Below are 13367 nucleotides of genomic sequence, written 5' to 3'. Positions count from 1 at the left end.
TTTGTTTAATATAGCTATATGAAAACCTTTTATAATTTTTAAGTTTGTAAAGAAATAGTTAACCGCTAGTTGGCGTCGACCAGTTATTTTTTTAAAGATTTTAAGGCACATTTTTAAATGGTGGGCATTATTAATACATCTAAAAACTGTAATTACTAAAATAATTGATATTCTAAGTAACAAATTAACTATTTATAAAAACCATGAATATACAATTGGTGCCTAGTGGAATAATTTAATGTATAAATAGCTTTATAATATAAGAGAAACATAGATTGAATCGCCAGTTGCGTAGGTATTTAAGATAAAATGATTATCAAAATTCGAGCTTATTTTAGACATGAATATCTTTTTTCGATCTTTTGACGTCATCAAGTCGGGCAAGTTTTAGTAGGTTGGGAAAATTTAATCATCTTGCTATTTGAAATGACTGCAGGCTAAGTAAGATTTGGCATTTGTAAATATAATTTAATGGTTAAGATAAAAAAATACACCGATTTTTTTTGATATATGTCTTATAACCTATTGGACAAAAATTTTTACGCCCTAAATATAATATCAATTGCAAAAGTATTTCACGTTTAGAAGTCAATACTTTAATGTGTTTATTGACGTAGGTAAAATCAAATTGCTAAGAATGTCGTGCGTAAGCTTTAAAAACGTAGTCCAAAATTGCTTAAGATAAAAAATAGCCTTTCCTCCATTAGTCACGAATGTTAATTGAATGACCCTTTTGCGTAAGAAAACTTACCCTAAATTTCTCACAGGTCTTAATTAATTGGGTTTCGAGCGCTTGTTTTGCGTTAAAAGTTTTTTGTGCGTAGTTTTGTTTTTTCATTTTAAAGATCGCTGTGTCAGATTGCTAAATACCCCGTCAGAAGTATGCGCTTGAGTGTTGTTACTTATTTTAATTAATAGAAGTTACTAGAGCTAGTTACCAGTTCTGGGTACTGTTTTTAACTATAAATACAAAAAATTATATTTGCAAACTTTTCAAGCTAATGTTTTGTTTCTTAAAATCAACATGAACTAGATTTTGCATTTTTTTTATTTTAGTAACACGTTTAACCCTTGACTTTGACATTATCAGTAAAACGACCTTTCGAGAACTTACCCGTTAAGTCTTCTTCCGTTATTTATTCTTTATTTCCGGGTTCTGCGAAATTACAGCAGCATGCCATTACCACATCATATGCTAAACTTCTTAATCAATCTCAAGTTAATCGCCAGCTTATGTTTATACCTGCTTGTAAACATTCTAATCCCGAACACTTGGTTGTTTGTTTTCAATGTATGACGTCACATAGAGGCAGTATTGTTGCCAGTAATCGTGTCGAGTGTCGTTGCATTTACAGCATAAACAGTTTGATTTTGAAGTCAACTTTTGTGGTAACCGGTATCAATGGTATAATCTAGAATTAACATCGAAATATGAATCAGATGGTTTATCTGTAATACCCGTATCTGATACAGTTGAGCCATATTTTGGATTTTTCACTGTCAGTTTATAGATGTACTTTTGATCCTTAAAGGATAAGATTTTTGGGAAACTTATGTCACATTTTCGGTTTTAAAATAACCTTTTTTTTGAGTTCACATAAAGTATTTACAAAATAAACTTATGTAACTTGTTTAGTAGATTTTGGTGAATTTAACATTACAAGGCAAAATTTCAAAAAAACACATTGTATAAGTTTTTTGGTTAATTTTGAGATTATAAAACATTTTTCGCAAAATTATGTAACTTGACCGGTTCAACTCAATCTCATTTGTTTATTGCTACTTATTTTTAATGTCATAACTTGTCATTTTAAAGCAAAGTTTATTAAAAACTACAAAAGCTTTAAATACTGTGCCAAATTAATATTGAATTTTTTCGACCGCGCGTGGGCGCTAGTGTGAAATTAAACCTAATGCAGGCGACTTGTCTAATTCCAGAAAGGTCAAGTAAATATTTTTACCAACGGTAGCTAAGTTTAACCCCTACTGCACATTAGAATGTTGTTTACCATTAAACAACCGAATTTGAATAATGGAAAGGCGTAAAAAATTGTTCTATGCTCAAGCTCCGAAAATAAGTCAACATTTAACCTTATAACGGTGGCAAATATTTTATCTTATTACTTGGAAATTTGTGCAAAAACAAATTTGTTTAAGAATTTCTTAGTAAAAGAGCGTGTTAAAATAAATAACTAGATTATCTTTTTTGTAGTGGAAATTTAGTGGCTCATTTTTAGATCCGTGTTCACGTCACGTTTTCTGTTCGCAAATTCCTAACCATTGTTGACTTTCGTGAAAGCAATTTTACTGTTTATCTAAGAAATTATGCTTTCAGTTCGTGGCTAATCACCGTAAACATGATGAACGACCAATTTTGTTATTCTTTACAATAACAATGATCTATCATTACTTGGCGCTGATAGTTTTTGTTTAACCAAGCCTAAAATGCTTTGGAACTTGCCGTTTAAGGGATTTTTCTGGAATAAATTATATGACTTAACAAAAATAATTCTATGTGTTGTTTGTGATTCATATTTGATGACATACTTCAAATATTTTTAAATACATGTATACGTTACAGGTGTTTAGGTTTGGTTTGTAATAGTGAGAATTTCTCATGAAATCGTAGCTCAAGATTATCGTTTGTATTTAACGTAAATCCACCACAAAAATAATATCCCTGTCTCGCCTTTGATAATGGCGTTCGCAGCCTTTTCAGTCAATCTGCCATCAATAAAAGGATTGATCAGTTTGTAGTTATCTGTCTAACCTCAAGTCTAAACAGATAACCCGTTTAATGACCTTAAACCCTGTGAAACTGGTTGGATTTCTTACTTGCGCAATATTTAATAGTAATAGAACATTGTCTAGGCCTGTGACTCAAAGTTAATAGCTTTATGAAAGTATGTTCTATCGTCAGTTTTGTCATTATTTAAACATCAGTTAAGATGCCGACCCAAAAACCGCAGACTCCATTCAATTTAAAATCCATTTTGGTTCTGTGTTATATCGCAAAAACAGGGGGTAATGTAAGCAAACTTAAGGTTTAATGCCCTTTAATATTTTGCATAACTCAATTTTCGCTTCATAACAAAGCAATGTCACGTGCTAGCAATTGTTTTCGACTATTAAGTCATAAGTTGTTGGTTAAGTGAAACTGTTGTGCAATACCTGATGATTTTCATAGGAAATTTTCAAACTAAGCACATTCTTACACCTTATTATCTTAAATGTCACTTATTAAATTGACACGATTGAGAATTAAACTTTGAAAGCAGTAATTAAAACCAAAAATAGACCGCGTATTTGCTATATTAAAATCAAGACCAAAATAACATTATGATAAGGTAAAAATTTGAGGGGGCGCGTGATTAAGTTAGTGTTTTTCGTTGGTTGTTTAATTATTCTAATAAATGCGGGTGTAACAGATAAAAAATATTTATATAGAAAAAATACCCCCCTATACGTGTATCTAGACCTGTTATTAATCTAGCTGTCAATTAACTCGATAATATTTTCGTTTTTAGCCTGATTAAAATAACTTCGTGAGTGTTTTTTTATTGTTTATACAAAATGGTGTTCTAGGTGAGCTGGCACATATTGCCGCACCCCAAACAAGATCCCCCTTGACGTCATAATTGGTTGTGTTGATCGCCCCCTTTAAAAATATTAAAACATTACCCACGCTTCAGTAATAAAATATACTGAAATGGGCGTTTTCCCGGTTAAAATAGTAAGCAAAAGCGTGAGTTTACGCTTTCGCTGATTTCATAGCCTAGAGCGACGCTGCAACTAACGTCAAAGCGTGCGTCCTATTCTCTCAAAAATCTATCAAGAGCCTATCCGTCATAAACAAGTTTAAGAGCATTTCATGTATTTTTAAAAGTTATTAAATAAGCGTGGCTTATAACCAATAATATTTTTTTACTCATCAAATCAAAATAGCGAGCGTAACACTTTTGGGCAAAATGCGACACCGAAAAATAATGACTAAACAAATTGAATAAAGAAAACAATCAAGTTTTGAAGAATTCTAGGCGGCTTGCAATGGTGGACGGGTTAACCTTGATAAAGTGATGTACTGCATGTTATTTTGATTCGAATATTTAGTCTTTTCATTTTCTCTCTCATGTCCATACAGGTCGTTGCCAACGCCAACGCATTCAGCGTGTTTTCCGTATACCTGCAGGGGCAGAAAAACAAGATTATTGCACAATTTTTAAAAGTCAAGCCTGGTGACTTGCTATTTTTAGGCTATTGTTTTAAGATATTTATCTAGTTTCGTATAAACCCGCACGACATGCTTTGATCAATAAGTTATAGAATGTGAGTGGGGGTTTTGCTAGTAGCCAGTAACTGACATACAAAAATATTTGTTCAAGTTGCTGAAATACAGAAATATTTAAAAAAATGGTGGCTTACTTTTTGTATTGCAGTGCATTGACCGGTTTCTGCTGCGGTACATTGTTGGGTATTATCCTCATTTGAACATTCGAGTTAGCTGAGTTGTGATAATATTTATGCGAATGGTGATGGGGTGAAAAGCTAGGTCGAACCTGCACGAAAAAATAAGTGCATTGCGATTAACACTAAACGGTACCCAAGTGCTTATTTCTAATAATAGCAGCCTGTTTTAAGATAGTGGCGCCTTGATAATATCAAGCCGGCCGCCGGTTTTTAAGTGCCTCTTGCTAAAAAATATTTCGGCTTCATAGAAAACTCAGGCTTGATTGTCAGTTTGGCCCAATTTATCAAAACGTTTAAACTTGTACTTCGGTTAGGTAATGACTGAAGAACAATGGGTAGGTGTGTTACGTCACTTTGGCCGTTTAAATCGCTCTGGGTGTGTTGATACTGTACACGGGCGATTAGCCTAAGCGCTGTAATTTTCATGTAAACTATATAATTACGAATAGAATGATGTCATGCTGCAACAACATTGAGAAGCTCATAGAAACTTAAACGTCCATTTATGATTTCATAAGTTCGTAATCCAGTAAACAGACCGTTATCTTTAAACAATAGCCATGCCTTTTACTAGAAATAAACTTGTTTATCAGATTTTCATTAAATGGTACTAACATTGTTTGTTATTATTTTAAGCTCGCTCAAAAGGCTAGAAAAATATTTATGTTCAAGTCGGTAAACCGCTAAAAAGTGCGCGTTGCAAATGACATGATCTGTTCCTCGTTATCAACATGCAGATCCAATAGACCAGTTTAAACTCTCTGAAAGGCGCAAATTTCGACACTTTTATCTTCTGTCAGAATCTTAATATGCGGAGATCACGCATTCAGAATCGCATTACATTAACCTTTCAATTTAACCCCATTATAAGAAACAAATTCCTACCAGTCAATCTAGCCCAACAACAATTGTTCTTTTTGAGTTTTTTGAATTGTTTTATTAGATCTTAACTTTGATACAACTTGACAAGCGATGGGTTATAGGATAACAAGGTAAAAACGTCATTCACATGGCATATCTAATAACTGCTGGTCATATTTTCGATCCTATCTAAAGGTACACACGAAATCTGCCGTGCTATTGAGTAATTATTCAAAATTGAGGACAAACTGTATCAGATTAAAACGTTATCAACACATCATGTCTTGTTTAATATTTTGCGTGTTGTTTGACTGTTCAACTACTTGTTTGTTAAATTCCCTGATTAATTAGATGCTTGTAGTAAAACAATGTAATATGTGTTATAATTGACGTCATTACCTCAGCTTTTGATTTAAAGATATATCTTGACCTTAATAAATCATTTTCAATTTTAAAAACAAGAGCCCCTAACCTGTATGTTTTGTATTTCTTTAACTTTAAGTCCTGTTAGTTGAAGGTCTTCGTTGATTATTTCATTCTGTCCAGGACCCTATAAATATTTTAACTGTTTTAATTGTCATGTTTTATAGTCTAACCTGGAATGAATGAAAACACTTTAAACTTAGTCGTGCAAACAAACGTTTGTGCTGTTAGTAATTCGTGCTTGCAAGTCTGCTAATAGTGATTTTGTTCATGCGACATATCATTGACCAGACTTTTTGTGTACGATACCCTTACGATTTTTATTGATTTTTTTGTAAAAAAGCGGTATAAATAGTACAAAAAAGCGACATAAAAATATATAAGAAAACTCTCTCTCAATGATAAATAGCTTGCATATTAGAACAAAAGGAAAAATGAGGAAAATAAATAGAGTTTCAGACGGAACACAGTTGACTATTAGGAAAATAACATCACAGTAAGCAGCAGCGCCCCCTTGCGGCAGTGTATCGTGGGGCCGGATCTCATGGAAACGGAATCACGGAATCGACTCTTTAAACTTGAAGTTTTACTCCCTTCGATGTCGGAGTTTTTTGTTTAGTGCCTTCTTCGCTTTCTTCGTTGTCTTAAGATACTTCGCAAAGCTCTGAGTAATTTGATTTTCTGTAAGAAAAACGCTTGATAAGGGGCCGGCGTGGTGTGGTGTATTGTGTTTTATCGAAATCGTTTTTTATTTATTTTAAATATTATTTATTCATATTGGTCAAATTGCTTCAATTGCGTTTGCGATCTCGATTAGCGAATAATTCGATTTAATATAAAGATATAACGCAATTTAAATAATTTTTTGACAATTTTTATATTTATAACGTTTGTGTATTTTTTTGTTACATCGGCGATTTTTATGTTTACAAGCCGATTTCTAAGAACTATTGTAATTTAAATAATATTTGTCATAGCCATACTAAAATTGATAAATAGTAAACTTGACGCCTACGCGTAAAATTGTTGTTGATTGAGTTTAAAAATTGTCATTAACTTTTACGATTTTAGAAAACAAATTATTCCTATACGAGTTTATAATAAAACTTTACCAGACAACTTAATTTTAAATTTTTACCGCAAGGGGAAATAGATTTTATTGTGATTTATACGAAGGCCATTTTATAGTTACGACCTGACTTGGTCTACAAACCAAAGTTGACTTAGCCTCTGCTGAGCGCTCTTTAAATGACTTGATTAATGATTCATAAAGTTGCCAGTTTAAGTGCTTTTTGACAAGTATTATGACTAGGCCTATTTGCGCTTGTGTTAATGCATTTTAATTTGTGTGTATTTACAATAGCTTAATGAGCGATTGGGATTTGTTAAATTACTTTCGCGGTCTATAATTTAAGTGCTGAATGGCATTTTCAGGGGTAGCGTGTTTGATGTGTTTGCGAGGCCCAAATAAAGCGTCTTTCTATACAAAACTTAGCCTAAACTTTACTTTAAAATTTACCAAGGCACCCGGCATTCGCGAGACTGTTAATACTGCCCGTCGAATCGACGTGTACAGTTTATTTAAACATTTAACCATATCGTGCACCAAAAAAAAAACAGTTTAAAAGTTGTGTACTGCGTGCAGCAAGCCTAATATATTGTGTGCGTTCATTTTTAACGAGTTTTACAAACGATGCGATATCGCAATCGAAGCAAGTTTGACCATATGCAACAAAAACCCATTTAACTTAAAGTGATGCTTACCTTGAGTCGATCCATATTGTTGAGTCGATTCATATCGAGTTGATTTAAGATTCCGTTGATGAGTTTTACTCGCTTAAGATCCTCAGTAACTTTGGCGATTTCTGAGTTGAGGCGAATTTCTGCGTGTCGCTTACGTGCTGATGTTCTAAAATAATTAATCAGAATATTACTCATCAATTTTTAATGTCACACTAGTTCATTTATAAATCCCGGCGCTGTTCCACGGTGCTACGATTCCCACAACAATTACAGTCCGTTCCAAATTTAGAACATGATCACATAAGCTTAATCGAGCGTATAAGCCACTACGTCAACGCTTAGACGCGTGGCGGGAAACAATGGACTGAAGCCCCGCGTCAGCACGCTTAATTTACCGAAGCGAAAATAATTTTTTTTTAGATATTTACCTGTCGTGTTGCCGTTCTAGTAGTCTTGAGGCAAGGCTGGCGCGCTCTTGCGTTTCTTCGCTGGTTAAGGGTCGCGCGTGACATTCGATAATGGCGCATATAACAAATAGGGCAATCACTCGGACGATGGTTTTCTGAAATTGATGCATTTTCCTGCAAAGCAAAAAAAAAAAATTTAATTTTTGCTCATCAAAAAAAAAAAAATTACATTTTCTTTGAAGAAAGAATTAAAAAGTCACGCCTATTAGTATATCGCCTTTAATTTGACCCGATAATAAACAATTCTTTAAACAATTTAATTTAAGGTGAATGGGTTAAATCCATTTCGGACTAAAACTTGGCTTATAGATTTTTTAATTAAAAGGGCCTGGGAAAAAAATAATTTGAACCGAATTGAATAAATATTTTTAACGAAAAATTTATTTTGATAAACAACTTACTTTTTTAAGTCGGTCTTTTTGTATTCGTTTCTTTTAAAATAATTCTGTAAAAAATAAATATATGTATTTTAAATTTCTTTATAAAATAAATTTAATAAAAAAAAAATTTTAATTTGTATTTTAAAAAAGCATTTAGTTTGTTAGATACCTTACCTTTTCGGGTTTTCTTTTCGATGTATATTCACTTAAAATTTTTTAGAAATATATTTCACTTTTTCAATTTAAAAATATCACAAGTCGTATTTTAATAATTTATATATCTGCAAAATAGAAAAATCCATCGGTTATATTTTTGCATATCCAAATGAAATCTTCTTTAAAGCTTTTTCAGTCGCTGCACTTTATTATCTAGTCTGCTATTTCTGAGCCGTGCGCTCGCTTATAAAGCTGTGAGCGCACGAAAAAAGCAACGCGGAGCTAAAATAAGAAATATCAACGTTTTTTTGTTAACGACATTTTGGAGTATGATGTCAGAGCCGTAATAGTTAGCGCGGCGTGATTCTGAAACCGTGCTTGTGGTAGGTTATAGAAACCCGGCGGTAACAACTTGTCAAAAGTTATGATTTTCTCAATTACAACACAATAACTGGGAGTGTCTATATGCGTTTAATCGCCCCGTTTAGGAAGGCCTGGATTATGAATCTCTCCCCTTATTACGTCATAATTAATTTTTGGCTTTGTGTTGTATTATAAACAAGTCCAACAATGAACCAAATTGTTTAGAGATGTAAGGGTAATGCTATACACTCATTATCTACGTCATAAGGTTTATTAATATCTTCTTACCATAAAGGCTGCTGTAAAAATGCATGTAGATCAAGAGCCTGTACATGTTGTCGTATTTTTTGATTCACAGGAACGCCTTAAATTTAATCTACAAACAACTCGAACCGTTGTCAGTGTTTTTCGTAAACAACGCTATTAGTTTGCCTTTAACAAGCCGAAGATAGTCGCCTAGTAAAATATCAACTTTTCAATAAAGGGATAATCGCGCGCCTTTGTGTAGCGAGGTTGTAACGATTACTGAGGTTAAGTGTTTAAGAGATTTTAGGACATAAACGGCGCGTGTCTTTGCCATTGTTAGATCGTAAATATCTTGTATTACTTCCGCCCTTATTGTGTCATTGGGTTCGTTTAGGTAACTTAAAACTCACTCAAAAGTCGACCTTTTCTGACGACTTTCAAGCACCGTTTTAGGCGATTTTAAAATTTTTTTAAAAATAGGAAAAGTAGCGACTGCATTGGTAAAACTGACCCCTTGGAGTTGTTATTGTACCAAGGGGGTAACTAGCCATGGGGCTTTAATAACTGCCCCGTAACGTCAGAAGCACATTGTTATTTTTAACCCTGGTGAGAGTTGGTCAAATATTGGCTGTTTGCCAACCGTTGTAATCTTAAAATAAAATCGAAAATGAAAGCGTTCTCAAGTATGCATATAGGATATAAACTCGGCGGGGATTTTACTAATATAGCTTATTTGGGAAAACTGGCAAACACACAAAACCGCAGTCGTCTTGAGCGAGTGCTAATTCTGTCCCCGGCTAACCGCGTTTATCTTTGTATAGCTATTAGCATCCCAAAATTTACTTGCGCGATAATCAAACAACAGACCTCGTAAAACTGGCATTTTTTCTGCGAACTCGCGACGTTGTTAAATTACCATATACGACGCGTTATAATTTCCAGTCTCTAATTCCTCACATGCCGAGATCAAAAGTCTATGTTGAATCAAGATAACCCGTTCCTTACCTCGTCTACATTCCTGGCATTTTCGCTGGTAAAGTTTCGTAGGATATCAGGCCTTGCGTTGGGCCAGAGCTAAATATTGACCGAGTTATTATTAAGCAGGTGCTGGTGTGAAAGTATAGAAGGGGCTACACGAGCGGGTATTGTTGACAGGGGCAATATTTGCACAATTAATCTCGAACAAGCAGTTCGGTGGCATTAAGTAAACCTTGTAACCGTTTCAAGGCCAAATGTCGACGTGTCAAACCCTGCAGAGGCTACCAAGATGTGCTCATTTATTGAAAAGGTTTTTGGTTAAGAAGAACAATATTTTAGATAATCTAAAGTGATTAGCAACTCAAATATTTTGTTGAGTTTTCACATGCTAGGGTTATTTGTATCTGATAAGGGCTGTGGTTCTTGTGCTTCAACGTACGGTCGAGATATTTTTCTAACCTCAATGCTAAAAGATACACCCGTTATACCTAACATATAAACGCCGTGTCATCAAGGGATATCACAGAAATTTAATATTTCTTTTCTGAATCAGTCCTTGGGCGGTACTACATTATTAGTCGTGCCTATAACTTCGTATTTCCCCTATATATGCTATTCCTGTTTCTAGTGTCCTTACGCAGGTGTATTTTTAGAAGGGAATTTGTGTGGTTTATTTTAGGGCTTCGGTTTATTTGATTGGTGTTTAAATGTAGTGAAAAGGGAAGCAGAATGTTTTGAGTCGCAAATCCACGCCTCGATTTGTGTGGATAATTGCAGTCAACCCTTTGTTTTCGAGCCGGGATTTACAAACTTTCTATTTTTGCCCGTTTCCGTCACACAGAATAGGATTAAACCGGCCACGCGGGTATCACATAAAAACCTACGCCAGACAATTTATTTTTGGGAGTATTTCTAAGGCCAAAGGGTATTAAACACGCAATTAACTACGAGATGGCGTTATATTTTCGACTAGAATCTTCCGTATTGACTGATTCACCTTAGCCCGGCTAGATAACTTCGATTGCGCTCGTTTTTAATTGATACTTACGGTAAGTGTTTGCGCAAGGCTCCAAGTCTCTCGTGAGTCGGGATAATTTTACGGTTTTTATAATGTTGTGACACTTTTCGACGATGTAACAGGTTCGAAATGAAATTTTCTTTTGCGATTATGGAGAAGGATAACATCGACGTACCCGCTAATTTCAAGCCAGAAAACTTATAAGCTCTGCTTCGGTGTAACTGATGTCGAGACTGTTAATTATCACTAGGAGAGCCCATCAACTTAGCACGGGTCGCTAGTTCCTTTGTGTTTTTGCGAGATTAAGATCTTTTGAACTTTTCCAGCAATGTGAAAAATGTGCCAAATTTGTCACCGCGCATTTTTCAAAAAAATTTCGCAACGAAACAAGGTGACGTCATTAAGAAAATAAACAACAGCTACAATTAAATAAACCTGGCCTCTTTGTCATTTCGGAAAATTCCACGAAACTTCCTCATAATCCCGTGACCCTAAATCGGTAACATGTTGTCATTTCTCCTAATTGTGTTACATTTATTCGAGGTGATTCTTTATTGCGTCACAAAGCGTGATTACGTAGCCTCTGATGAACATTTAGTAAGTAATTTTCCCTGTTCTTTATTGGTGTTGTGATAAGTGGCTGGCTTGTATAAACAGCCGGCTATATTCGACGTTTTAATCGGCGTGGTATGTAAGCAATGTCCTCAAGGAATTACGTTTCCAATTATGAGCAACATGTTTTATCAGAACTCCCTTAGTAACTATTCTTTATAGTGGCTATTGAGACGTTTTTATAGAAATTTTTCCTTCGAAAGTTGTGATCAAGGCACGTTTTTTTGATGTTTTTACGATTTCAAAGGGCTTTTATTACTGTTTATACTGGAAAAACATCCACTATTTGTCGAAGGGAATGCGTTTTCGATGATTTTTAAACAACGAAATGTCCGTGTCAATAAACCAATGCCCCCCTGTGGAGGCTAATTACCCTTTTCCTTGCATTTATGCTACTGTGTTGTCACTTGGTAAACGTGTTAAGCTTTCCGAAAATTCAACTTTTTTGCTTGTTCAGTAAATACCGAAGGTCAAATTAGTTTATATGGCCGCCATTATTGTACTGACGTGCTATTATACCCCCTAATCGAACGTGTATTGTTGGAATTTATTTAAGTTAAACGGTAAATGTCGGATTTCAGCGTTTGCGTTGCATAATAAACTCAACGTGAAGCTATTTCGTGCTTTTTCTTACCCCGACGTTGCCCCTCCCACCGCTCGTCGAACAGACCAATCAGCAAGTGCTAAAAATACCTAAACGTGATCCGCGTTTTCTTTTGTTTCGTCATTATGTGTTTTATTTAAAACAACATCCAACGTAATCTACTCATCGACCACCGTATAGGCGACCTTTTGGGAGCTGTTTATTTTAAGGCCGCCCAAACCCATTAGCTGTCATAACAAATTGTCATAAATGCATATTTATGTGCCAAAATAGCGACATCTTTCTTATAATCCGTGTCGCCGTGTGTGTGGTAACAATGTCGCTTGTGCGTCACAATACGGGAAAGTAATTCCAGTCGTGATCCCGGGCGGTTTACGGCCGTCCACTTCGCAGACGACTCACCCTTCAAAGATGCATCTTAAGATCGCCGATGTCTGGTCAACGCCGCTCCTTGTACATGATCCACAGTAAGTCCCTTTGTTACGTCACGGCCAAACAACACACAGGGGGACGCTGTTAAAACAAAAATGAACGATGACTTAACATGTAATGTGTATTGATTTATTGAAGTGCGAAATGAGTAATAACCCCGATTCGATGCGGTGGTAATCCCCCAAATTAACTGCCCTGTAAAAAATGTAATTCTGTATTGACTTGCGACGCTGAAGTCAAAAGAATAGAAAATAAAGAAAAGAAACTAAAGCTCTTTCCCTGAAGAGGGTTAGGGTAAGCTTGGCTTAATTTAAAGCGTCTCATTGTCAGTATTTGGTTTTCAATCTAATAACAATATTTAAAATAAACAGTCAACGCGATTTACGCTTATGTTTTTTAAGATTTCGCCCCTTTTTGTTTCCTATTTTTTTCGTTCTTCCCTCCCCATTTTAAGCGACCCTATTTACTTGGCAAGTGTGATACGGGTTCGAAACTTCCTGTTGTCGAACTGAATGCAAATTGTTCTGCAACTTCAATTTAATGTTGACAACACAATTTTTTGCAGCCCGACTTTTTGTTTTGGGTCGCGCTTGGCTTGTTACCTATTCACTTCGTTT

At 34.9% G+C, this 13367-nt stretch overlaps 1 protein-coding gene across 1 annotated transcript; it reads right to left on the bottom strand.

Annotated features, from left to right (window-relative positions):
- Positions 1 to 3863: 3863 nt before the first annotated feature.
- Positions 3864 to 8624, bottom strand: LOC145750482 (uncharacterized). The gene is made up of 7 exons (XM_082566526.1): positions 8516 to 8624; positions 8363 to 8406; positions 7923 to 8075; positions 7516 to 7660; positions 5801 to 5878; positions 4423 to 4556; positions 3864 to 4183 (listed from the first exon to the last, which is right to left on the bottom strand). Exons 3-7 carry the CDS (start codon positions 8069 to 8071, stop codon positions 4060 to 4062), a joined length of 630 nt encoding a protein of 209 aa, XP_082422652.1. The 5' UTR covers positions 8072 to 8075; positions 8363 to 8406; positions 8516 to 8624; the 3' UTR covers positions 3864 to 4059.
- Between the last annotated feature and the right edge of the window lie 4743 nt (positions 8625 to 13367).

Source organism: Corella eumyota, chromosome 4 (genome assembly GCF_963082875.1).
Source record: "Corella eumyota chromosome 4, kaCorEumy4.1, whole genome shotgun sequence".
Taxonomy (NCBI): Eukaryota; Metazoa; Chordata; class Ascidiacea; order Phlebobranchia; family Corellidae; genus Corella; species Corella eumyota.
This window is presented reverse-complemented; position numbering and strand designations above follow the sequence as displayed.